We start from the raw sequence: 27,970 nt of genomic DNA, 5'->3' as shown, positions 1-27,970 counted from the left end.
GCCCACATTCACAAAGTTCAGTATTATGCTTTCCTATAATGCATAAATAATGATTTAACCCACAATGTCCAAGCCTCAGTCTGCAAATGTTAAGAGTCTCTTCGTGTTCCCAAGTAATAACTGCCTTTCTTAATCTGAGGTTGAAGGAGAATTAGTGCCTCCCTTTGGCCTCCTTTTCCCATAGTCCCTGCCATTCACTTTCAACACTCTCCTTGATTTCTCCTCTTAAGTTCCACTCTTCCCAGGGTACTTTCACATCTCTTTTCTTGAGGGTTGCCTTTGCCATGGAATCTACCATTTCATTTCCCTCAACTCCAGCATGCCCATGAACCCAGCAAAACTGGACTTTGCAACCAGTCCTCCCAACTCTAAACAAGATAGCGAAAGTCTCATTAATGATTTCAGGACAAGCTTTTGATTTGCCTTCTCTTAAAGCCAAAGGTGCAGCTGCTGAATCAGAACAAATTAATACTTCATTTGAATTTGTCCTCTATCCACCACAACACCCAGAGAATTGCTAACTGTTCTGCAGTGACAACAGAGCTCCCATTAGAGATTCACTTATCAAACCCAAATCCAAGCTGAGAAACTAACCCCCCAAATCCTGTATTCCCACTCTCTGGGTCCATAGAACCATCCGGCCTATCCCATTACTGTTCTGTCACAGTTTCGGTTTAAACAAAAAGGTGAGGACCCAGATGCAGCCTGAAATAAGAATTTATTTTAAACAAAAAGGCACAAGGCGAAACAAAAGGCTTACTCTTATGAGGAATCCAAAGGGGGCAGGCAAACAAAATCCAATGGTAAAAAGGTCCAAACAAAACAGGCAATAAGTCATCCAAATAAAACAGAAGGTGAAAAATCTGGGGAAGACTGAGAGTACTGACAAGATGCATGGACATGGACCAATGACAAAACTCCAGAGAAGGACGACACAGGATGGACGACATAGACTCACGTACGATGGATGACAATGAACAGGCAACGAAACAGGGGAGCACAAAGACTAAATAAACATAGTAGGTGAGGCTAATCAGACACAGGTGAGACAATAAAGGGGCAGGTGAAAACAATCAGGGCAGGGCACATAATCAAACAGGCGGGAAAACACACAAAGGCAGGAAGTAAAACAAGACAAAACATACATAGGGCAAGAACTACAAAATAAAACAGGAAACACTAAAAACCAAACTCAGGACTGTGATAGTAGAACTCATGCAGAAAATCTCTAGACAATAAAACACAAATGAATTACATCACTAAACAAGACTAAATCAAGACAAGAACACAGAAAAAACTAAACAATAAGAACTCATGACATGTTATTTTCATATAAAAAGGTTAGACAGACATCCACTTCTTGCATTAGCCAAAAAGGCACCGGCGACCAGCCCACATGTTCTGCTATGCTTTCCTGGTCAATACTCTGTTTCGTGGCCCGCTGATTTATGTTGTCAAAAATTGCCTGACCTTTATCTTAAAATCAGAATCCCATGACTTCTGCAAAAGACACGTAGCTGGGAAGGATTGTATGGAGCCATTCAGTTTTACCCAGTACTGCAGCCCCAACTTAATTTGCCTGAACCATAAAGGACATGTCTCTCATTTCTATGAGCAGTGCAGGGACTGGGGAGGTTTTAAATGCCCCACAACAGAGACTCAATGCCTTGGACTGCAGAGTGTCTAATTTACTAAGTCATGACTCAGCAGATGAGCCATAAACAAAACATCCATAATCTAATACAGATCTTATCATTGACTGGCATATTGAATACATGGACCGTCTCTCTGCCCCCCAGTCACATCCCGCCAGACTTCTCATGACATTTAGCACTCTATCACATTTGGTTATCACTTTTGTTATATGAACTGCCCAAGTCATTCGCTCATCAAACCCAACACCCAAAATTTTTTCACCCTCTCCAAAGAAGACCCATACAAGAACAGTCCAAGGTTAGGTAGCTTCTATCTGAAACTAAAGATCATAAATTAAGACTTTGCGGGTGAGATTTTAAAGCCCCATTTGTCTGCCCGTTCCTCTACTGAAACTCAGGCCCTTTGAACTTGTTTTAAAGTAAACTCTGCATTTCTTCCTCTTCTCCAAATAGCACCTTCATCCGCAAATAGAAACTGCCCAAACCCTCTCCCAATGTTCATAAATATATGTTACAATATTACAATTTCATTTAGCAGAGGCTTTTGTCCAAAGCAACGTACATCTGAGAGTTAATACAACACAAGCAACGATCAAGACAGGAGGGAACAAAGTCAGGTGCCAACAAACAGCTTCAAGTGCGACTGGACACTGGTGCTGACAGGGAGTGCACAGGGTGTTTTTTTTTAATTCTTTTTATAATAATCATCAGCAGCATCAATTATCATCAACAAATATATCATTTATATATATCATTATATTAAGTAGGACTGGGCTAATCACACTTCCTTGCGAGGTACCATTGTCTATTTCAACAGCTTTTGAACTTTGCCCACCCAGTCGCACGTGTATTGTTCTTTTCATTAGAAAATCTTTTATCAAGTTGAACATTCTATCTCTCACTTCTAAATCATACTTTTTCATCATAAGTCCCTCCTTCCACAAAGAATCATAAGCTTTCTCAATATCCAAAAATAAACTTACTACTACTTCTTGATTATTAAATGCCTTTTTAATATCTTGATCTAAAACTGCCACTGACCCCTTTGTTGACCTTCCGTTTCTATACCCATTTTGATATTTGGCAAAAAGTCCCTTAATTTCTAAAAAATAAACTAGTCTGTTGGTAACCATTCGTTCCATGATTTTACAAAGCACGTAAGTTAATGCTATCCAACTAAATTCCTATTCACCTGTGACCTTTAAACTTCTGACCTATCATGTGACCAACCAATTACCCCAACACAATACACACCCTCGTGGTCAAAGTAAATGATTCAAGCATTCTTTACACTAAACTATTTACAATATATGACAACAATGAACACCATGCTTAATTGGCTCCTACAACATGTTTAGTTTGGGTGGGGAAGATATGGAGGTGCGGAGGTTGAGCTTCTTTGTTTGATGTGCGGGTTAAATGTGATGTTCTTGTCTCAGTGTTAATTGTGTGTCTGTGTTGTTGATGACTGAAGTGCTCTGGCTCTAAACATTTTACGTAATTTAAGCACCCACAGACATGGTTTGTTAAGTAGAAGTAGCAGTGGTTAAAGAAAGAGAATCATTATGAATGTTGATGAGCTGATTTCGTAAACAGCATGCATGCATGCATGCATGCACGTTAGCCTTTTACATGGCAATAGGTTTTCCCCTAATAATAATAATAATAATAATAATAATAATAATAATGTAATCATAATGTTATAAAACTGGATTGGTCATGATATTTGGTTATGGTTCCAGTGAAATGTCAGAGCAAAGGAAAGTCAAGTGGTTCAGTATACATGAGTTTTCAACTTATAAACCAAGCTAAACTTCATCAGATGAGTCTCTTTATTATTTTTTCAGCCTGTAACTCAAAACTAAAACTACACATTTGTTTTACTATTGTTTACTAATGCTGTAAAGTCAGGTTATCTAATTGTGCAGTAATTGCTCTGAACTGGACATATACACCAAAGCTTTGGAAAGGGACCTATAACATTTTCCCAGTCCGGAACACGTGATATGAAAGTCAATGCAGAGTTTGTTTTTGTTCCTTTGCGCAGCGATGGGGGAAGGAGGCAGCGCGATCAAGTTGCCAGTAATAATAAGAAAAACTCCGGAAGTAGTATGTTTTAACCTAAAAAAATTAAACCATGATATATCACGTTTAAATACCGTCTACATTAGGACAAGCTCCAACAATTAAGCAAACCTTTGTATTTATGATAGTGACGTAAACAAATACTTACGTTTTCACAAAAATGATTACTTTATCTTTAGAGAAATAGCTTTTTCCTGTTGTTGTATTCATGCATATAATCATGAATGGCTTGTAAAATATCAGACAACTGTGTTCTACATTCCAATATTGTGTAATATATATGTACAGTATATGCACACACACACACACACACACACACACACATATATATATATATATATATACTGTATATTTGGACGGTTGAACCGGTTTTTGGCAACAGCACAGATCTAAAAAAAACCCAAAACAAAACAAAGTAAGAAAAGATTCGTTTTCGTAATTACTTTTCGATTACTTTCGATTTTTCGATGTTGTTATTTCGTTCAGAGGAAGGCTGCTTTAGAGTGTGGCGTTTAAGTGTCTTATTCTGAAATGCATACACGGAAGTGCTACCTCCGTAAGGCTCTCTTTATATAAAACGAAAACGTAGCCAGCGAACAGCTCCTTAGAAGAGTTTAGGACCATGGAGGCAGCCGGCTTAGGACAGTCGGTGAACTTATTTTCCACGCTAAAACAATAAGAAATACTTATTAACTATCAAAACTTATTATAACCCACAACAGGGACCCGACATGTAACTATAATGGTGCTTACATTTCCTGCAACTCGTCGCACTGGCGGAGTTTTCTTTTGTCAAACTGGATTCACAATCACTCCTTTATAGGTAAGTACCGTTAAAGTTAGCTATCCTTTGTGTTGACACTCGGCTTTAGCTACCTTACTTTAAAATTAGCTCTCTAGGTCTTAAAAAAGGTAAACTCTAAGCGTTTGGTCAGCATTTATTGTTGCACCGTCAGTACAGAAGCAGTATTTACTACACAACGTCTGAGGAATCCTGCGGGACGTGTTGTACAAGTTATCACCACCTGTTGGGCGACGTCAGAGTTTAACCATCCCCGAATGAAGCGACCGAACCAATTATAAACAAATCATTTCCCCGATGTCTCATATGCTGTGATTTATTTTTTATTTCTATATTTTTCAGTCTTTAAATCGGCATGTAAATATTTCATCATAAACGACAGACCCTATGCAAATGTTCGATTATTTTTAAACAGCCCGGGACCGCCAGAAGTATGTCTATGTATGGCCAGACAAGGGTAAACTCAGGCAAAGAGAGTTTGAGGTATTCTGTGATGAGTAGGCTACGTGGTGTTTTAGAACGACTTGCCCGTTTAGCAATCGTTTATTTATTTTGTATTTTTTTTTATTATATTGTATTTTAAGGGATGACATAACAAAAAAGACAATATTAACAATAATAGTATCAATAGCCATAATAATAATAAAAAAACAGACAAAGATGAATAAAGCCTAAATGGAGAGAAAACAAAAAAGTAACTAGTAGTAATTACATGGGTATCAGTTCATGTGATATAAATGATTAATAGGTATTTTTAAGTGGATACATTGTACCAATATAGAAAACGACAGGTACAACAAATACAGTATACACATGTGCACACAGGCACATGGGTACACATGCATACTCATATATTCAAACACAAATATATGCGCAAGGAGAAAAGCATAATTATTATTACAATTAATATAATATTATTGTCTTAACTAACACAGCTGGTAGTAGAGTCATTGTAGGTTGTGTTCCTTACCCATTTTTCCCATCTTTCCTCTAAGATATGGACTTGATTCCTAATTCTCATCGTCATTTTTTCCATCCAATATATTTAATTTACAAGGTCCTTCCATTTTGAGTGAATGAAGTTATCATCTTTTAACCAATTCCTTGTTATTTGTTTTATTATTAGCAATCTTTTAAAGCATCTGCACATCACGTCTATTCCAGATTGAGAACTTGAACAATTTCTCAAACTGAAACCAGGACTGAGTTTTGAAGAGTTTTGATTGAGAGACATAATTTTATCAGTCAGTTAATAAGGATATAATGACAAAGATTAGTGAGAATAAACTAGACTTTTTTTAATGCTCATGCATTTTACCGGAAATGGAGGAAAATGCACCAATAGCCAAGTAATAAGCTCTGAATTGATAAGTCAAGAACACAATTGAGCTTATCCCCAAAACTCTCATAGCCAGGAGCATCAGTTGATGTAGTGTGATATTTTAGATCAGCCGAGAAATCTATTTGTCTGCAGTGGGCTTTTGTAGCTGGTGACTCTAAGCTTGGCTTTCTTTGACCCCTGAATGCTTACAGCTCACATATTGGTGTGGCATCTATTGTTTGCTTGGTAATTAGACTGCTGTTTAAGAGTTGCTGCCAGGCATTGTCAGAGTTCCCGCACTGTAATCTTACCTATGACCACAAGTCTCTCGCAACATATCATCTCTCTTCAGAGTTTGGCTTTCTTGGGAGAAATAGAGCCAAAGTATTTCCTGGTACTGGCCAAGAACCTGGTTTTCCAATCTCCTCAGAAATCTGCTAATGTGCTTAGTGCTCAGTGTTGGGTAAATCAGACTAGTACTGTTTTCTTCCTCAAACCTGAGTCACACGTCAGGCATCCAATAGTGCATTGGTCCGGAGTGCATAGTTTGTTGTTTCACCACCTTCTTTTGAAAGTAAAGCTCTTTTCCCAGGTTGAGAGTTGAGTCCAGCTAGGTCATAGATGTATTGGATAGACAGATATGCTGGAGAAGAATCTTGCTTTAAAATAAGCAAATTCAGAATAATCTGTTACTTGAAAGATGTAATGATGCAATGGTAGACACAGTATAATACAGTGAATCTCTAGGACTGTAGCCTTTGAACTGTGTTAACCCTGAGGTATCAGCACATAGAGTATGGTGTGTTGCCTTTTGCAGCTCTCCTGTCTGATTGTTTTTATGCTGTGCAACTATCCTACAGGGCAATATATTTTGTTGTAAGTATAATGCTACATGTATTCCAATTATGTGTGCCATTATTACCAAACTATGGTTATATCTGTATTGCTGAAAGGTGTGCCTTTCACTAATACAGATATAACAAACACTACTGAAGCAGAGTAATGCAGGTTATTTGATCCAAGTGTGCAGCCCTGCTGACTACCAGGATTTTACAGGGGCCAACACTTATCGGCCTCATTACAAAGAGAATACTGTTAAATGTAGTGGCTGTAGTTGACTTCTAGCCTTCTAACACCCCCTTCAAACCAACAGAGTGATGGAGTCAAACTTCCGTTGGCAATCTAAAGCTTGAGCGCTACTCTATTTGAGGGTTGTCACAACCCTCCATATCCATGTTTCTATTTAACTTTCTCCAGTTCTGTTGAACTTGTTTCTTTTTTCTCTAAAAAAAAGAATCACCTATCCTGCTTCAAATCTTTTTGATCAAAGCTGAAAGCTCATTTCGTTCAATTTTCAAAAAAGAAATTAAATCATGCCACTCCTACAAATGAATGACTTGGTACTCTGCTATGTGTGGCTGTCAGTGGATGTTGGGTATTTTGGAAATGCCCATTAAATTAAATCATCATGGTGAAGCATTACATATCATCTAGAATTGCTGTTTCAACGCATGTTAAATTTAGTTCCTGCGTTCTTTCATTTCTTGCATTTACCTCTTAAATGATTCATTCTTATAGAAGCTCAATTCTTTTGATCTAGCACTAAAAAATACCCATTTAACATTTAGATTTAGATATAATATTTAGAATGTTATGTATAAATGTGCTTGATAAAACTAAATATTTAGCTAATATGGAAATTCACACTGCCGCTTAGCGGAAGTACACCAAAAAAAAGCTCTAGCACAAGCCGACTCTAACCAACAATGACTGAAGCCTGTGTGACTCCATGCGCTCCTCAATCTGTTGCCAGCTAATTGGCCCAAAACATTGGAAGGGCCGTTTTGGCTTTAATTCAGGCTTAGAGCAATGCAACAGCATCCACCACAGACAGAACTCGGTAAGTTTGTTTTCTAACTCGCACGTTTTCTAACATGCTATCCAATGTTAGCATGTATAGCTAGCTAATGTTAACCCAGTGCAGATTAGCTCTGCTGGGTTAGCCTATGTATTGTGTCATTTGCGTCGTATTTGTGATGGACACTTGTTGTGAAGCATATGACAAACAAACTCAAACTTGTTCTACCGCAAATATGACACAAATGACATAGGCTAACCCAGCAAAGCTAATCTGTGCTGGGTTAATGTTGGCTAGCTATACATGCTAACATTGGATAGCATGTTAGAAAACATGCAAGTTAGAATACAATCTGACCGAATTCTGTCTGTGGTGGATGCTGTTGTATTGCTAACGTTGTAATACTCATTTGTAAATGATTATTTATTGAACATTCACTAAAAGGCAGTATTTGCTAGTTGAGGTCATCATTAATAAATCATCACTTCACACTGGTTCCCCATTACTTCCTTGACTTGTGTCCCCCTCCCCAAGTAAAGTGACATTGTAATACTCATTTGTAAATGGCCGCATATCAATCAATGTATGAAGCAACTGTGAATTAACATGCCTTAGTTGATGGATCTGTTAAGTGTAAACTAATGACATAAAGTCACAGTGACTTCATCATTTCTTAATGGTGAGCAACAGGAATTCATGATACATCCTGCATTAATTCATGCATTAAATCACCTTGAGTCATGCATTACTTAAGCATTACTTAAGCATTGCCTAAGTATATAAATTGTACCCTTAATGTAAAGTGTTACCCAGAATATGTTAACACATAGCCTACTTCGAAAATAATTTCAGCATATGGAAATCATGTATAGTCTGCTATTTCAGTGCTCAGTCTGAACTCTTTGCCACATTTTGAACCACAGAATCGGTTTTAGACCACAGGACGTTGCCCAACACCACAGAAATGTTGCGAATGACGCTGACCTTCTGAAGGGAAGAAACTACAAGAGGGTTCAGTGCATCTACTATCACAAGGTAAATCCTTGTTGTAGCTAAGCTGGGACAAACATTTCTGATGCTAAGCTAAACTATGTAACATGTTGGAAATTTAAGGTTTTCCAAATTGTAAGAGGCACTAGAATATCATCATGTAACAACCCTACTTGTGTGGTTCCTACTTTCTACATTTCATTCACAAAAACTTATTACCAGGTGGTTGTTTTTTATTTTTTACTCTAGTTTCTATTAGTTTGTTGATTTATCATGCATTGTAAGAGATCAAAACTCATCAGTATTTAGCCTACTGAGGTTGTACCATCTCTTTTCAAAATGTTTTGGTATAAAGCACCTGCAAGAGTTGATTAGTTACTATGTTGTTACTACTATCTTTATGCACCAGCATTAACTCATAGGTGAACTTCTCCTTACTTTGTAATTATTAGCAGTTTCCCATTTTAATTTTATATTGAAAACTGATTGAACTGAGCCTATGATTTGGACGCTCACAGTATTTTTGGCTGACCGCCGGGGTCATCCCTACACATAGGTCTGTATGTGACTGACTGAGTGACTGACTGAGTGAATGATGGTACTTTCAGAGCCATAGAGAGTAGGCGGGGAGTAGGTTGAGTAGGCGGGGCTGCTTGTCCACTGCTCGTCCACTGTCCTCCACAGTGCACATATCCAGGGGTACTTTGGGGTCTTTGTTTTAAAGGTTTCCGTGGGTTGATCTTAACAGAAAACGATCTTATTTACATTAGAAACAGGACTTTAATTAACACACAGCGAAAACAGCCATATGAGCCGAGACGGAGAGACAGAGAGCGAGCGAGGGGGAGAGAGGGAGAGATCGCACCCAAGTTACGTCTGTAACATGATGTTATTTATTTATTTTTAGTAACTCATATACTTATGGCCTGCGGGAGACTTATGACTCGATCGATCAAATCACTTCCTGGAAAAGTTAGAAATAAAGTAAAAAAAATTACAACAACAAGGGGCCGGGAAACACTTCAAAATAAAAGCAATGTGTACAAACGAGGGGAGTCAGACTTCCAGATCGGGCTTTTACTTTGAAAAGGCATACCAGGAGTGTTGACTGCTTTACTTTCTGTGCCTGTGAATTTTACAGGAAGACATGTTAATATTACTGTCAGAGATCAATAGGACTCATCACAATTATTACAAAGCACAGATCTGACCAGAAGCAGACAGAAGGACGTGTGTGTAGCAAATTGCGGTTAAAAAGTCCAATTGACAGAATGCTTCTAAAACCTGAATAATATCACCATATCCCTCATGCCTTAACGGTTAATACTTAATCCAAACAAAATATGCTGTTTACACGCTCAGTTCTTTCTTTACATGTATTTCAGTAGATGCAAAAGGAATATGCTTCTCTACACAGCATAAAGTTTACAGAACTAAACCTGGGGCCACATTTTTCCCTTCTTACACTGTACTCACTGGATGATTGAGTATGGGTTTATAGACCTGTCTCTCAATTAAACTGCAGAATTGGCTTGCTGCTACCTTGCTGCAGTACACTGCTGCTATCAGGACTTGGCAGTGGTCCAACCACAAGTCAATTAACAGGTTACAAAGCTGTATTTCTTTACCTTTTAAACTTTCATAGACTTACCAGCCTGCATGCCTTATGATTAGCATGTAATTAAGTCAGTGGTAATGTTGTAATGTAATGTGCAGCTACCATGTTTCTAACCTCAGCACATAGCCTATGCAAACCAATTTATTTTGCAAGCTTCCTCTTCTCTATAAAATAACCTGAAAGAGTTATTGACTCATCAACTCTAAATTTGTACATTTGAACAAACTGGTTAATACTATTCAATGGTTAAAGGAGTTTTAGTGTGAAGACAATCTTGAGTTTGAGTCTTGATTTAGCTTTATTTTCGTGAAGGTTGGGTGTCTACCACTTATACCTTAGCATTTTTATTAAAGTTGTGTATGCTTTGGCTTGGAGTCCAGGGTGTGAGTGTGGGTGTAATGTGCAGGGAAAATGCTTGGATAGCTGTGGCTACAGAGAACTCCTTCTCTTGTCAATCAAGATATGTGTGTTTGTGCAAGTGTGCGATTTCACTGCTTTGTGGTTGGTTTTTCCATGCCCTGCAAATCACAGACACACCCAGCCAGCGTAGGGGAAATGTGTTACACTACACACACTTTTTTTAAGGAGCTAAACATAGGCTTTTTATGAAGAAGCTAAATAGTTGCCACAATATTCCCCCAGTCCAACCACGAACCACAGGAAATCCCATCAGATGGCAGAGAGGCGCTCAGGAATGGTGCATGTTGACAGGGTCGGGAGGTTCATTTTCAGAGCTGCTGTTTCTAGTTTGGTGCCCTAGTTCACAACTCAGCCGGCAGCGGTAGGCAATGGCTCTGCCAGATGGTGGTCGAGTATCCCCCGACACCTATACGACATTGGATCAGGAAATACTGTATCCAGCAATTTATGTAGCTAACTTTTATGTAGCTAAAAAATTGAAAAAAAAAAAGGCTTTATATAGAGGCACAAAACAGCACTTTTCCATTACTGTCTGATAACATTGTAACTGAAAAACTCTCCATTACTTTTGCTGGCCAAATGCAAAAGTTGGTAAATTTCTCCCGACAATTCCAATTCTTTCTCTACTTTTTCAGCTCTTTGCTGCTGGTTTTGATGCACAATTTTTTAGTGATTGTTCATCTGTCAGTCAATATTGAAACTGACTGTGCATTATTATTTTTTTGTGCACAAAGCTATATAAACTTGAACCTCAGTGAGGTTGTTGACACAGCTGACAGTTTATCACTTGCATACAAATTTCATTTATCAATTTTAAAACATGGTTAATAAAACTTACATATGTAACATATTATAATATAATTATGTATGACAGATATTGGGCTGCACGGTGGTGCAGTGGTTAGCGCTGTTGCCTCACAGCTAGAAGGTCACTGGTTCAAAACCTGGTTTGGGCAAAGTTGGCCTTACTATGTGGAGTTAGCATGTTCTCCCCGTGCATGCGTGGGTTCCCTCCCTCCGGGGTCTCCAGCTTCCTCCCACAGTCCAAAGACATGCTTGTAAGGTTAATTGGTGACTCTAAATTGGCCGTAGGTGTGAGTGTGAGGTGTCCATGTGTCAGCCCTGTGATTGACTGGCGGCCAGTCCAGGGTGTACCCCGCCTTTCGCCCCAATGACAGCTTGGATAGGCTCTAGCAACCACCCGTGACCCTGAACATTATAAGCAGTATAGATAAGGGATGGATGACTGATATTTTTGAATCAACATTTTAAAAAAATAATCTCTCTCTTGTTTCCATAAATGGCTGAATTGAAAGCTATAATAACTAGGTCTATTTTTTAAGCAGTAGCAAGCTTGCCAACTAAGCTAACTTCCCCAGCTGCATTTTATGCTTCCAGTTCAATGTACTGTATAAACAAGCAGCCTGATGACTGAAGTTAAAGCTGCATCATTCCAGCCAAAAAGGCAACATTTTCATGAAGAAGTCATGAAAATAAAGAAATTATATTTATTTATATTGAGTCCTATTCTTATAACTATGATAAGAAGATTGTGATTTTACTCTAACATAAGCTTCAAACACTTTAAGTTCTATCACTCATACTACAGCCTCATGCACAACGCTTCAGTACCCCGAGAAATGCAAAGCTTGGCAGACCTGCCTTGTCTACTTATTGTTACTTAGATTATTGTAGAATTGCTGTCTGTAGGAGGAGTTTAGAAAACGGTTTCTTGACCCCAAATAAAGTGGGCAACAAATTGGGCATAAATCGTTACAACAGGTGTCTTGTATGCAGAGGCAAGGTGATATTTTGACACCTCCACCCCAGCTGCCTTTCCTTCTCTACAGGGCAGCCCCTTTGAGTAACTCGCTGCCTCTGGGGTCAAGGTCTGGAACTGGTTTGTGATCTGTACATGTGGAAAGGTAATAGAGCAACATGATTATAATAGGAGAAGCAGGGAAGACAGATTACACACACCGGGCCAAATGACTTTACACTCCTTCTGATGAACTGGTACTTTCAGATTGTTTGTATGCAATGTTTTCTGAATTAAAAAAAAGCAATGGTAACTGTGAAATTTTAATTGAATGTAGATGTAAAAGTGAGTCATGTATTATATTTTTTAAAGAACACCTGTTGTCAACTTATTATTTGATTGAGATATATTGTGTTAAATGAAAGCTTTGGTAGTTTACATATTATTACTCACTTACTTCATGTCTCAACAGACAAGCTTGGACATGTCACAGTGGCCTCAGGCAGAACTGAGCTGTAAGATAGAAGCAGTATTTATGTGAAAATACAGGACTGACTATAATAAATGATCTGGTGGTTTTGACAATTAGGCAGTAAACATGCAGCTATATAGAACCATAGTCATCAATAATAAGGGCCTATAACGTGCTTTAAACAAACTGCTTGTCAAAACAGTCCAAAATCCCCTCCCCCCTCACTGTTGTCATGTCACAATTTTGGGGCCTTTGTCTTTCTACTTCTCCAATAATCACGTCTACTCTGAGCAGTGATTGTTTAGCAGTTGAAAGTTGTGAGAGGGGTAAGGGTTTGAACATTTCAAGCTCTCTTTGTCATACTTTACAGAAATGCTTGCGTTTTGTCATGTTAACAAGTGTCACACTTTTAAGGAAAGGCTGTATTTAAATGCTTGTAATTACTTGGGCAGATACTACAAACTCATGCTTAAAGTCGAGGTGAAATGAAAAATGTCATTTTAATCCTTTTACATCACATCCCCGGTAATATTGTACATCTATTTGACAGCATAGGCCAAAAAAAATACATAAAATCAATTTCTTCGTATTCTTATATCAAAATCAGATCATTTTTTCTTCCAAGAACGCTCGGTCAGTTAGCTAGCTACTGCGCTGTGGAGAACGTCTGTCTACGCCCACTTCTCAACAATCAAATTAAATCCCTCTAACGATATGTCCCGCCTTCACTCGGAAATACATCACGATACGGAAGCTAGATACTCTCGAAATGCCGTTTCAGCTCGACTTTAAGACACAGAGATTTTGTAGGGCGCTCAAGTATTTAGTTGGAGGCAGCACGAAGGAGGTCATGATGGCAAAATTGTCAGCTAACCTTGACTTGGAAATATTCATAGTGATTATAGAAAATTAATTTGTTCAGACATTGTAAGACAAACTGTCATAATCTAAACTATTTGGTCTTTCCACTAAGCTCAAGGTACAGCAGCTGTCAAAAAAATCTGCATTACACTCCTGCAAACAAAGGAAAACTATGTTAAAAGCACACTGTTGCAAACAAGTGAACCACACAGGGACATGAAACAAGTGAATAAACAGCAGCCAGGGTTTTCCGTAAATGATGTTAACACTGCAGATTGGTGGATACTGACTGAAGCGAACAGCGTAACTTTAAACCAATAAAAGCTTCACAATTCTAAAGTGCTACTGGTGCTTAAAAAACAACACTCAAGCGTTAGTGTTTTGTTTATTCGGAAAATCAACAGAAATCTTCAAATGTCCCTGCCACAAAAGCCCTAGACTGATACCATTTCAAGACTTGGTGTCAGCAGATACGCTGTATTAAACCAAATAAATGAACCCAATGATGACATGAAAAGGCATGCAGCTTATGTTTGAAAGTAGATTTTCTGTCTGAGTCAGAAGAAACAGGAAATTAGACAAATCAAAGAGAAAAAAGAGAGAAAGAGAAACGCCAACTCTCACACACACTGCATGTTTTTTTACGTGTGTAACTGTAAACAGGACTTAGCTGCTACTGAATAAAAGAAGCATTCGGTTCCTCATTCTCTGAAGTTGTCTCACATTAGTTTGAACGATTCAGCAGCTAAACCAGATCATAAGTGAAGACTCCTCTAATGTTCGTCCTTATTTCATCGGCTGAATATTAAAGGGTGGCATCTGCAGCTCTAGGGCTTCACTTTAGCCGTGGTCCTCAGTAAAATAGGCATTGGGCATTGTTTTGAAGAATTTGGATCACTTAATAATACATAAATATATATAAATAATATAATAAATATACTTATAATATATACTAACATACATAGCATTTAACTACTTAATTATAAGATTTTGCTTGTCTCATTGTGTTATTTTTGCACAAGCTGTGGATTAAAGTTGTATAGTTATCATCTAGCTAACCATAATGTTTTCTCGAGTTGATGTACCTTGTTTTTAACTGGTGATTCATACAGCAGTTTTTGCTAGACTGGTAAACTGGTGGTGTGGTGTACCATTGCCCAATGTGTGCTGGGATAGAAACCAGCCCCCTGCGCCCCTGCTCAGGATTAGTGGGTATAAAAAAATGGATGGATTAAAATCCTAAACTGGATTTAGTTCAGTTACAGATTAGCATAGCTATAAAGAATGAAACACCTAATTTATATTCATTTAAAATCCAAGTATCAGCTGCTCATTACACGTATGTTAATGATTTATCGAAGTAAGAGACTTGAGTTATTGTTTGGTTATGGCTTTTGAATTATTTTCATAATCTATAGATGTCTCTTAGGATTATCAAAGAATGATGATATTTAAAATAGTATATTTAAACTTGTAGCCTCATAAAACAGAGTATGGAGGAGAAAGGGGCAGAGAGGAGTGTGGAGCTGCTCTCACATATACTGTAGCTATGGCTCTCATTGCAGGTCACTGATTAACGTTAAATGCTGAGTTTAGCTGCATTTATTTTATTGATAGTTGGTCTCCATTGACATATTTCATAATTTTCTAGATGCATTTGCACAATTATTGTATCCCACTAACTTTAGTGATAACCTGATGGTTCATCTTGCTCGACCAAGAGGTAAACCTTCGACTTGGTCCAAAACTTTGGTATGCAAATGGATAGAGTTTCATTCTAAACTCCACTTAATAAGCAGTGCTAATTTACAAATGTTAGCATGCTTAAACGCTAAATTAAGATGGAAAATATGGGAATGTGTGGGAAATGTGTGGGGTTTGTTTTAAGTTAAGGATGAAGTGACCCTTTTTTAAACTTGTCATTTGTCTCTGTAGGCCTCATAGTATAATATTTTCAGTCTGTGACTCAGGGGCTATTTTGTTTATCACTAGACAACTGGCAGTGCAGTGTGTATTTTTCCTTGACTGAAAACCACAGGGGCCTTCCTGTTTACTAGGCCTGGACTGTGAATCACTCACAAGCTTGCTGTCACTCGTGAACAGACACAAGTGGTGTTCAGACCAAAACAACCCCAAAAGCCCACAGCACTTCTTTGTTTTGACAAGGGGGGTTGGCCTAACAGAGCTCTATTAGAGATGTGAAGAGGAAAAGGGGGGCAGGGGGAGAGACGGGAGATAAAAAGCAGTAAGGGTGCAAACTTTCTGTCACTCTTGCTTCCTTTCCAAGAAATAAACCTGTTTGTCTAACTAGCATGTGAACACATGCCAGTAAAAACATGGAATCCAGTATCTTCTCTCCTTAACACAAACGATAGAGGCATTGTTGCTACACTGTAAATGTGTTTACGTGTGTGTGTGTGTGTAGACAATATAACAAATACAGTCTACATAGACTTTTATTGAGTTTACATCCATCAATCCATCTTAGTAGCAGCAAATTTAAGCAGGGAGTTAGTTTAAAACGAACCAGTTCAGACATCAGGCAGGTGTTTGGGGGGGAGTTTCACAGGCAGTGGTTGTTTACATTTCCCACTGGTCCAAAAACCTGCTAACCGCCTCTAACACCCGGCTTTTTTGCTTCATGGGAAAATTACCATCGGCATTCAGACCCGGATCAAATGACTCTGCAGTAGACCCGGGTAGATAACGGCTCGGCTCCGGGAACACAAAACCCATGTCAACACGCTAATCTCCTACCCCTTTCCGGCGCGATGCTATATGACTTCTGCGACTCCTCGTCATCTCAGCTACAAATTCCAAAATCTCTGTCCGAGCAGCGCTCGAACATCGTTCCAAATGTGTCGGCGCCGAGTTTGATAAATAGACTGAACGAGTAATAGATACAATAAAGACCTAACCGCCGTAACATCCTCACTGTTCACTAACCCTGTTTCGGCCACGTGTGTGACGTCAGACGGGGACGCAGAAGAAAAGAGATCGAAAGGAGTATACTTCACTGGCAGTGGGAACGGCAACAATCGGTATAGGTGGGTCTTTCCGGGTCTGAAAAACCTGTGTCAACATGCTACATTTAGGTGGGAAGGGGTATATCAGACAAGTTTACTGACCCTTGAAATGAGGTAGCCCAGATGTCCTTCTCTCAAGGGACATCATCCCGATTGCTGGGAAGGAAATAAATCTGTACCAGCATGTTCTTGGCCTGTTGGATATGCCTAAAGAAGTGCTAGAGATGTGTCAAGGACTCATCATGATCATATGCCCAAATTACCTCAAGAGGTTTCTGTCAGACAAAGGAAGCTGGGACACTCAGAGCTCCCTTACACGTATCTGAGCTTTCTTACCTGACTCTTAGCCTAGCCAGCCTTCAATATGTTTATTATTGATGGATATTTCACAAAATCACCATTGAGTCTCACACTTCAATGCCCCTTTCTATTATCTGTAAGAAGAAAAAGATTAAATTTAAACAAAGTCAGAAAATGTAAAAGTGTGACTGCTCATATTCAGTCTCAAAATCCAGGATAACCATGGAGTGTGTCTTCTGCTGCTAATCATGCCGCAAACAAATAACCTAAAAGTAATAATGTAAAATGTACGGAGGCCAAATGGCTGAGCGAAGTGTGTGTTTGTTTACAAATCACGCCTCTTCATCTTCTGCAGCGCCATGGTGCTGTGTGAAATCACACACTGGGACAGCATTATGACTGTTTGAGGGTGTTCAGACCTGGTATCAACATGTGGTTTTTGTGATCAGATCACAAGTGGACAGCCTTAACTACAGGTCTGAACACACCCACGATGAATTGAAGACGCATTCAGATCCGATCACGCATTTTTACCACAAACGTCTGGTAGTGTGTACGCACATGTGTCCTGGGCCACATTAGGCACGACAACGATCACGTGGATACGGGAGATCACAAATCTTAAACGTAGTTTATGCATTAGAGCGGAGTGTGCACGGAAATACAGACAGATCGTATCTATGTTTATTAATTGAGAGAGAGAATAAAATGTTTTAATATGAGAATGAACTGACGAGGGCAAGAGACGGCACGGGTCAGAGATGTGATCCAGGAGCACTTTATCACAGTTTAAAAATCAAGTGATCCACATGAACTTTATTAGAGATTTTAATCATGCAGTGCAGTGAAGAGGAGACAGATCTGTGTGTGTGTTTCTCATGCTCTGCTCCTGGCTTAATAATCTGTCCCGTATTTTCGTGCACAGTTACCATAAAGTGTAAACTACATTTTCACATCACATGCCTTGAATGACTGAAGCAGGAGCTATAACCCGCGTGTAGATCATCATAGTTTATAATAACGTGGCGCAGGGAGGAGACCGACACTTCATAACGTGGATCTGTGTGTTAATCGCACAGATCTTTCTTTCTCTCTGTCAACAGAGACTCCAGTCTGCTGTGCATCATGTATTTGAAGCTGTAGAGGAGCATCAGGCTTCATGATCAAACAAACTAGTCCGCGATCACGCGCTCCCTCCCTCTGTGCTCGTGTGCAGCAGCTCTCACCGAGTCTGCATCACACTTTCTGTCATTACATTATTTTTTATATTATTACATGATAAGTCTAATGAAGGAGACTGAGCCTCTGGGTTTATTTGCATACAGAGTTTTGGAGTCGCACTGCTCTGCCTCACATTGTCTGGTGTCAGACTGCACTCTGTTTCTACAGCTGCATCAGGAATGCAGCTTTAAAAGCAGGTTTTGCAGTTAGAGAGGTAACTTCAGGGGAACTCTGACCGGGGTACGTCACTATGGTAACTTATGCTGCACAGCTAACCTGCTCGGAAGAAGAAAAAAACACCACTGAGCAATCAATTGTCTTGATCCCGAAGCACACAAAGTAACACAATCTGACGTTTTGTTCTCCTGCATTTTGCAGCTGCAGCCGTAGTACTTTCAGTCTGGATGACGTGCTAGCTTCTTCATATTTATCTCAAATTATGGTTTGCTGGTCATATTCTGCAAACAACACTTATAGAATATCCGGGTTGACTTACTGAGTTGATAACCAGTGTAGTATGACCGCTTAGCGGGCTCTCCAATGTCGGAGAAGCCATATTTCCCGTCTTCTCACCTTTTATAGAGAACGGCTTATTGCTTCATCAGAGTGCAACCTCCAGCAGACAGTTTGCAGCTCATTGTGAAGCACATATACAGTATAACATACAGTATATGGGTCAAACCATATACATGTGTATAAAACATTCTTAGAGAACCCATCTGGCTCCGGGATCAAAAGCATTCCAACTGTAACTGAACAGCAAATGTTTTGTCCAGCAGAGTTCCCTCGGAGTGTCTCGGCTGAGTTGAATAGCAAACACTCCAGTCTGTCCAACAATAGGCCTGAGATGTATGCTTTCACAACAGTCTTCTGTCCCTGCAATGTTGTTGAAGTCTCTGCGGATGGAAATTTGTTGTCCACAAGTGGATGCTGATGGTGTTTTCGTCATGTCTGTCTTAAGAGGAAGGTCGCGGAGGTATTTGCATGCCTGGACACAGCTGGCTCACATCAACTGCTGAAACAAAATCCACAACAACATCTAGGTCAAGCGTGCCTGTGGGTATGTGTACATGTGTTCTTCCTCTGTTTCGTGCAAAGTCAGTGACAGAACTGTTTTGTACGAACCACAATGAGTAGGCTCTGGTAGTAGTCATTGTTTTGAGTGAAAGAGCTGTCAGAGACCTTAAGAAAAAAAAAGATTCTTGTTTCTGCAAGTCAGCTTGGAGTTTTATCAGAAGGGCAATGACTTGGGAGGAAGAGGACTAGATGGATTCCAGCTTATGTTTTGTCCATTTTCAATAAAGGGATATCCATTATATAAAGTGAAAATGTAGATTTTTACGTTAATACCAGCTGAAACTTAGTTTTTCTTCTGACCTCCAGTAGTTAAGCTTCTTACCTTATTTTAGTGATTTACACATTTACTTCAGGGGGAACTGGTTTAGCTCAGTTGGTAGAGCAGGCACCCCATGTACAGAGGCCGCAGTCCTCGACGCATTGATTGCAGGTTTGACTCCCGGTCTACCAATCATTTGGTGCATGCCCACTCTCTACTCCCCCCATTTCCTGTCTCCCTTCAGCTATCCTATATAATAAAGGCAAAAGCCAAAAAAAGAAGAAAAAGAAAGTACTTAAGTTCAGCTGGAGTTCAGTTTTTGGTGTAATTACACATGAAACACACTTTTCATGACATCTAACAGCAATGTTGACAACGTTGAACCAACATATCACAGTCAATTTGACAACTTATGTTTAACTGTTGTATTGTAGGTAGCTTTTCAATCATTTGACCATGGACCACAGATTAAAATAGCCTTTTGGCTAGTTCCTAATTTTTACCATCTGCATATTAACTTGAACTGAAACTTTTAAATAAACTAAACCAAACCTCTTCAACCCCACTGACAAGTCAGTGGGTGAGTCATTACAAACTCATGCTGTGCAGCCAAATGTTAAAATCCACAGTTTTGAAATGTACATTTTGTCTGGATTGTGCAGCCTAGAAACTATTGTTTCATCATTCAATTTCCACGCAGAAAGTCAGAAGTTCTTGCAAACTTTAAGCAAACTGTTGCCTATTTACTTGTCAGCAGTTACAGAGCAACACAATCATTCATTTGGAGTAATTTTTCAGGCCAACTCATAAATGTAAGTCAGTTTTTAGTCTCTACTAACTCCTGAAAAAAGAAATCGTCTCTTTAGCTACTAAATGCTGTAATATGTTCACTATCAGTTTGTCAGTGTGCCGTTTGGTGTTGAGCAGGTTTTGTGTTGGGTTTTTTCTGCGTCCATAAACTACTGCATTAGAGGGGTGAGAGTGAACCAAAAAGCATAAATGTGTGGGTCCGACAGATAAAACTTATGTTTTTTTTATAATAACCTTTTAATTCTCTGTAGGTTTCCACTGAGTGACCCCTTTCACCTTGTCCCATTTTCACATGGTCATTTGATGCATCGTTATGTAAATGTAGTAGCTACCCTTGAGCTCTCGATCACATCATGTGATCTTCATCAGCAGATGGAGTCTGCCCCGTTGCTATGGCATTGTTCTTCAAATACCTTTTCATTGTTGGTCCATATTGGAAACTATACAGAAAGACAGTTTTTGTACAACAGTACAATGACACAAGTCACTATGTCTATACCCCCAACAACACCAACACCAAACACTAAAACAACCACAACAGATCACAAAAGATATATTTTGAAAGATAAAAATTGCCACAATACAGAGAAAATATTAATACAACAGTCTTTAATAGTTATAGAAAGAGACACACACTTCAAAAATGTTACTACACTGTTTCTTGGTTAGTGTAAAAAATTTGATCGAGTTTCTTACATAATGTTTCTAAGCCAGTGTGAGTGAGAAGGAAAGAGGTAAATTATTTACACTTAAGATAGCCTTCCGATCAATGAAGTAAATGCCAACACGTTCAGTTTTCTTTCATCACATCCAGGTCTGGAGCAATGCAAAAAATGGCAGTCAAAAGATAAGGCTTAATCTGGTTGCTATGGAATTGATGTTCAAATTTACATTTTTTTCTGAGCGCTTTAGGAACTCAATGAGGCTCAAAGGTTATTTGACCTTGGAAACGGTAGTTAACAAAACAATTTAAATTAAACATCCTTGAATAATTGAAGATGATAATAATGAGGGGACGTCTAGCAATTTGTGTGTGTCTGTGTGTATTAAAAGAATTGAGGAAGAGGAGATAATAAACTTTCTGGGAAAAAGAGCTGCTTTGAAACATAATATGTCTTAACAAATGTCCATTTAGTCAAATCTTTAGTGGACAAATCCAGGCTTCCTTGTTTTGTGTTTTTTGTATGTTTAGCTCTTATGACCTCTTTCCTTTCACAGATAGTTCAGCAGACAGCAAAGGCGCTACAACACACGACAACATGTCCACCAGTACCATCAGTCCACCCTGCAAGCAAGAGAGGAAAGGCAGCTTCTTCAAGGTACGTACATATGTCACACACAGAACTGAAAAGACAGAAGGTTTAAGCCATTCTAGTTCACATAAAGGTCCTGGACAAGGCTGTTAACAAACCAGGTAAGGAGATGTGGGTGGGGGGCAACCAACTTCCAGTTACAGGCTTAAGCATAGGGAAGATTAAAGAGGAGGAGGAGAGAGGTGGATCTGGACTGAGTATAGGTGGTGGCTGTGGTTAACCTGCCAGGCTTTTCATCTCTGTTTGATGTGTTAAGGCTGGATCGCTTAACAGAGGGTTTTTTTTTACGGAAGCTGTAGATTCCCTTTAACAACCTAAGAAATTCTGATTATGATGTAAAAGGTAGGTCATGCATCTAAGGGTTAATGACCAGGGAGGGTATAACTCTTATACACTTTGTCATGTTTGTAAGATATAATAATGGAGTTATCAGTCAAAAAAATTGAACACCTAATTTTAAAGTGTTTTGATAACATGATCCTTCAAAGATTGGGGGCAGATCGTGACCATTGCACATTTGCTTGGCCACTATTCGTCAGAACAGAACATCACAATGTGACAAAGAACAGTTGAAGAGAGTTGGGAAAAGTAAAGGCTTACAGTGCACGCTGTCATCGTCAGGGGAGATGTCAGAATTGACAGCAGGCTGTGGGAGAGGTATTGATTAGCTGTGCTCAGCTGATTACTATCATTACAGCACGTCTGTCTGTGACTCTGATCAGAGAGTGGCTTTAAATCGCAGAGCTGTGAGTGAGTCACAGCTCTGCCTGTACTTCTACCATCAGTCACACACAGCAGCTGATTGTTACCTCATGTTTACCTCACCAACTGTAAAGTCACAATTTAAAAAGGACCTTTAACTGGGCAAAAATATATTTATAGTGATGCAAGGCAGGGCAACTCACTCCATCTACTCATTCAATGTAGTTCCATATATAAGTTGAGACACTTAATGTACAGTGAACTTTTTTTCTCATGACAGAAGCTTTGCCCTGTGCTGTAAGAGAGGTCCACATTTGACCAAGCCTCATCACAGCACAGCACAGCGGGTAGTACATGTAACAGGAATTAGTATGGCATTAATCAAATTGAACAAACAAATAACAGAGCTCTCCATATGAGATACAAAAGATGATGTAATCAAAACATGATACTGTATATCTGATCACTTCCTTAGAGGAAGTTGTTTAGTATCTGATAGAAACTTTTCAAAGATCCATCTCTGCCTTTAGTTTAAAGGCCCTGTTACTGTTTATCTATAGCCCGTCATAATTATAGGTCTGCCTTAAACACACATGGCGTCAAAGTGTAACCACACCTCACAGCAAAGAAGCAACGGCACAAGGAATACATCAGGCATTATGACAGATGTCCTGTAAATGCAATATTTATGATATGATAAGCAAGCGTTTAAGACCAGGACCAGTCTTAGTTTATCAGGAATCAGTTGACCTTATAAATAAATAAAAAACATCTGCACCAGTTTTTAAATGCTTTGTCCCAAGAGCACTTCAGTGCGCGGCCACATTTTCATGTCTCATTCTGGCACTATTTCCTCCTTCACATCTGCTCTTTACTGTAATTTAGGTCTTGGAGAGGGAGCCTGAAGGAAACAATAAAATAAAGGTGGGGTAGAAAGAGAGATATTAATAGAAGATAAGGGTCAGTAAGTTCAGGAATCTTCCAGTACACAACACCAGGAGATAAAGTGTGAGATAATCAGAGTACCATTAGAGGGTACTCTGATGCAGGTTCTTGTACATAAGGAGCTACTGAATACTCTATAGAACGTAGGGAGATGTGTATTAAGCATGGGGCGTTGAGACTGTGGTATTTACAGCAGTGTCAATAGGGCCTTTTTATGTTGATGACAGTGTCCTTGCCCAACGTGGCCTTAAGTTTCCAGTTAAGTTACGAATACATTTCAACCGCTCTTGCATACTGTTCTCACAATATCTGCTTTAGTAATGTTTTTCTTCCCAAAGCACCTTTTAACCAAAGTTTAGAAAATGTTTTATATGGTAACCAAATGTTTATTGATGGCAGCTTTGGCTCAGAGGTAGAGGGGGTCATCATTAAGTCTGTAGATTGGTGGTTTGATCCCTGGCTTCTTGCACCCAAAGGCATAGCTGTCTCTGTGTGAGTGTGTGTGAAGTGCATTAGTAATAGGTAGTACTAATGGCCAGCAACTTGGTACTTTGCATAGCATCTTCTGCTATCTGTGTATGAATGTGTGTGTGAAAGAGAATTTGGCATGTAGTGTTAAGCGCTTTAAGTGTTTGGTTTGCATTTGTGCATCATCAAGTAGTTTGATTCATTCTGGTGTCATTTGTTTCGTTTCCCACTTATCTGTCTCATTTGGCAATGTATCTGTTGGGCAACATCACATCAGCTGCTGAGCCAGGAAACAATTAGCTCAGCTGTTTCAAAGGAAATCAAAGTCTGACTCATTCCATTTGAGGTTCACAACCTCAAATATTCAGAATGAAAGAATCCAGTTCTGAGTAAACTCCCAAAGTCAATCTAAAATCCAGGGAAAAACTGCTTACAGTTTTTTCTGTAAAACAAAAGTTATTAGAGCTTATGAATGAAGAAAATGGGGTTAAGATGGCGTCAAATAATAATCCTTAAAATCTGAATGGCAGTTCATACTTGTCAAGCAGGTACATTTAAGCAGAGATACAACAGAAGAACAACTGTGTATGTTTACGGTGTGAGTTGGTGAGTTAATGACAAATAAAACATTGATCCAATTTCGTGCCATATAAAATCCAGCCAAAGAAAACTTGGTTAGCTAAAGTTGGAGGTATGCAGCTCTTCACTGTGCAGTTTTAGTCTGTTACTTTTGAAAATATTATCAACTCATCTGCTGTCGAAAAAACGTCTAAAATGCTTTTAAGTAAGGGGCGTTTTTTTTGACATATCAACATCCGTGACTAATACAATGTTTCCTGTGGCTTTGACATCATAAAAGTGAAAAGCTTTTAATGTGAAGCTGCAACAGTAGGATGCTCCTATTGCATTAGCAGTAACTTAATGAAGGGTAAACAGTGAGGTTTATAATTTAGTTCAAATTACACTGGATAGTTACATGCTTGCTTTGTTTCCTGTTGATCCCAAGTGCATGTAAAAGCAACTTGCATATAGAGCCAGGATGGTGGTCCCTGCCATACACAATGAAACTTACTATACAAAGAGGTAATCACAAAATGTATACAGTTAAGGGTTATTGATAAAAAAACCCAGAGGTTAAATGGTATGAAAAATGTGTTTTGTCTCATGAAAATACACAAAAATAAGGGGATTTTAAACTGAAATGTTGCTTTGTGGTCTCCTAACTAGACAAATAAGATTGTGAGTAAAAGTGGGAGCAGACATAATCGTAATGTCACTACACTAAAAACCTTTGGTTAAGAAGACTTGAGACATGTTATCCTATAACTTGACAAGCACTTTGTTGACAAGTAGCATGAGAAGATGCTGCAGGTGTGGTAACGGGTCAGGCACCACATGCTTCTGCATCTGCATGTGTCTTGTGTTGCACGTACTTCTTGGTTGCAAACACACCATTTTGGTAAAGCCAACATGCCAGTTTGAAGTAACTGTAAAGCTAGGCAGATAAGATAGTTTTTTCTAAGTTAGTGTGAAAAATCATTAAGAAAAACTTCAATGTTACTTTTAGCAATTATACAGTCGATTTACATTTCTACTCTATTTCTACATACTCATTAACTGATACCTTTATAGGATCTTTGGTTGTCTTGGTGAGTTGTTTTTTTCTGTCTTGTTCTATAGGTTCATTCACAGACAGACCTTTAAAATTGTTTCCTTCCTGGGTTCCTCTTTAGTAACTCTGTTTGGTCAATGGCAAGTGGTCAGGCAGGGGGTACATTGTCTCACAGCCACACACACAGACTACTTGACTACAGACTACAGACTACTGCTTGCACAATTTAGAGCCAGTTCATACAAAAAAAAAACAAACAAAAGAAAAACAGTTGTAACCGAACACATTTCTAGAGGCTGAAAAAAACCAACTCCATAGATTCATATACATACTGTACATATTTGTTTTTGTTGGAACTTACATGTCACCTGTTATGTTGTTTCCTGTGTCTCTTTGTAGCTGATCGACTCATTTGCATGGGAAATAGGCACATTGAAGAAGGAAATGGGGAAAAAGACTAAACCTACAGTAGAAGAAAACAAGACCGACACACTCGTTGGGTGAGTTCAAATGTGTCTGCATACAAGACTTTGACTGTGTGTGTGTGTGTGTGTGTGTGTGTGTGTGTGTGAGAGAGAGAGAGAGAGAAAGTCTATAAATACATACTTTCTAATGTACCAGCAAGGATTACCATTTGATTTAAGGTAGTGCTGTTCCCCATGGCTACCAGCAGAGGTCACCCTTACAGGGCTTTAATGTTGTGTGATGTGTGGTGACCAGATGATGACACACCAGTAGGCAGGTAGTATGATAAATTGATTAGCAGGAATATGTGTACACTTTTTCTTCTTTGTCTTTCAATCTCGATAACATCTGAAATACTTTAAGAAAAACAAACAAGATCCAAGACAAGCCTTTGATGAAAATGCAGTGTCCTCTATGACAATAAGAGTCGGAATGTGTACGTGCATAAGAACAACTTTGCTGGAGTATTTACTTGGCATTTGTGTTGATTAACTCTTCTTCAAAGACATACTTTCTGTGGAATTCAGAAAGTACCTGTTAAGTGTTGAGTAAGTGTGAGGAAGGCAGACCAGTATGAAACTCATCAATTCTATTTAGTACATTGTGCAGTGTGCACATATTCTCAAGCCAGTAACTTGGAGGGAAATGATTGGGCCCTAATATTTGTTTGACTGATATGATAGCAACTTTAAAAACGGAGATTAAAAGCAGCTTTGATACACAAAGCAAAAACAGGACAAGCAGAAGGCAATAAAACAACTAAGACAAAAAACAAAACAGTGAGTCCAAACAGAGGAAAGGAAATATCAGGGGATAGCCCAGATAAAGTTAAAGTAAGACACCAGACAACCAATAGCAGTAGAGAGATGTCTGCAGGATTACGAAAGAAGAAGCCAATAAAAAAGATTAAAAACATACATTTCAAGTGTAAATTTCGGTCAATACAAATGAAAAGAAATAAAACAATAAAATTAGGACATCACAAAAAAGCACATGTATAAAAATCGGTTTTATAAATTGAATTTAATAGATATCAATGATACTGAGAGCGATATATCCTCTATCAGGGGGTTGTAAAGGCATCTTTAGATTTCATCTTTGGCTCTCATCTTCATCTGGCCAGAAAGGCCCCACCTGAAGATCTAAGGCTACAAAGTAGCTGAAATGGTGTCAAAATTTCTGCTTCATAGCTTTAATCCAGACTGACTTTAGTTTGGTGAAGCTTTAATTTCTTGTATCGCTGAGGAGTCATACAGCCTTTTCAATTTGTCCCTCAAGTCCCTCAAGACATGTCTGCCCTCATTTGTTTCATCTATCCACAACCGTTTGCCTCTAAAAATCACTTCTCATTCAGCAGGAAGTAACACCATTTAATGAAGAAAGACAGTCCAATTTTCAGATAAGGGATTAAGACAAAGTGTATGCTTTACTTGTTTTTCTAATGGAAAATGAACCTCCTTGGGTGCAATGATAAGTATAATCCAGACATGCTTGAAATTGTCTTAAATTCTTTAAACATTTGAATTTGGCACAACACCACAAAACACACTGTTGTTAGGAAAAAATTAATCCCTGTACTGTATTTGATGTTGTTTTCAGGCTGAGTGAAGAAGTTGGAGGTCTCTTCCTGCCAGCTTCACCTCGTGCTGGGATTGGTGCAGGGCAAGCTGGTGCTAGAGACTCAGGCTATGACTCCCTCCATCGGCGGCTCAGTGTTCTCGACAGGCTGGTGCACACACATGCTGTGTGGCTACAGCTGGGCCTCAGCCACCAGGATGCCACACGTTTACTGCAGAGCCAACCCCCTGGGGTGAGGCAGATGCAACAGCAGCCGCTGTTGACTTTAAGCTTTCACTTTTTTGTAAAAGGTTCACTGCTTCCCAAAGAGATATGCAGAACTAATAACTTCAACACCTCCTCAGTGTAATGCG

The 27,970-nt window shown here is 39.0% G+C and overlaps 1 protein-coding gene across 1 annotated transcript in view; it reads left to right on the top strand.

The window, feature by feature from the left end:
- Nucleotides 1-4,346: 4,346 nt before the first annotated feature.
- The window catches only part of LOC138588698 (ras and Rab interactor 2-like), a 50,690-nt gene continuing 27,066 nt past the window's right edge, over nucleotides 4,347-27,970 (top strand). Inside the window, exons 1-4 of the mRNA XM_069658935.1 lie at nucleotides 4,347-4,563; nucleotides 21,753-21,853; nucleotides 25,974-26,074; nucleotides 27,639-27,849. Coding sequence (XP_069515036.1) covers nucleotides 21,794-21,853; nucleotides 25,974-26,074; nucleotides 27,639-27,849 — 372 coding nt within the window. The 5' untranslated portion in view covers nucleotides 4,347-4,563; nucleotides 21,753-21,793. The remainder of the gene's footprint in view (nucleotides 4,564-21,752; nucleotides 21,854-25,973; nucleotides 26,075-27,638; nucleotides 27,850-27,970) is intronic.

This window comes from Semicossyphus pulcher, unplaced genomic scaffold (assembly GCF_022749685.1).
Source record: "Semicossyphus pulcher isolate SPU_LCO1_2020_fin unplaced genomic scaffold, fSemPul1.0.p SCAF_12, whole genome shotgun sequence".
Lineage (NCBI taxonomy): Eukaryota > Metazoa > Chordata > Actinopteri > Labriformes > Labridae > Semicossyphus > Semicossyphus pulcher.
This window is presented reverse-complemented; position numbering and strand designations above follow the sequence as displayed.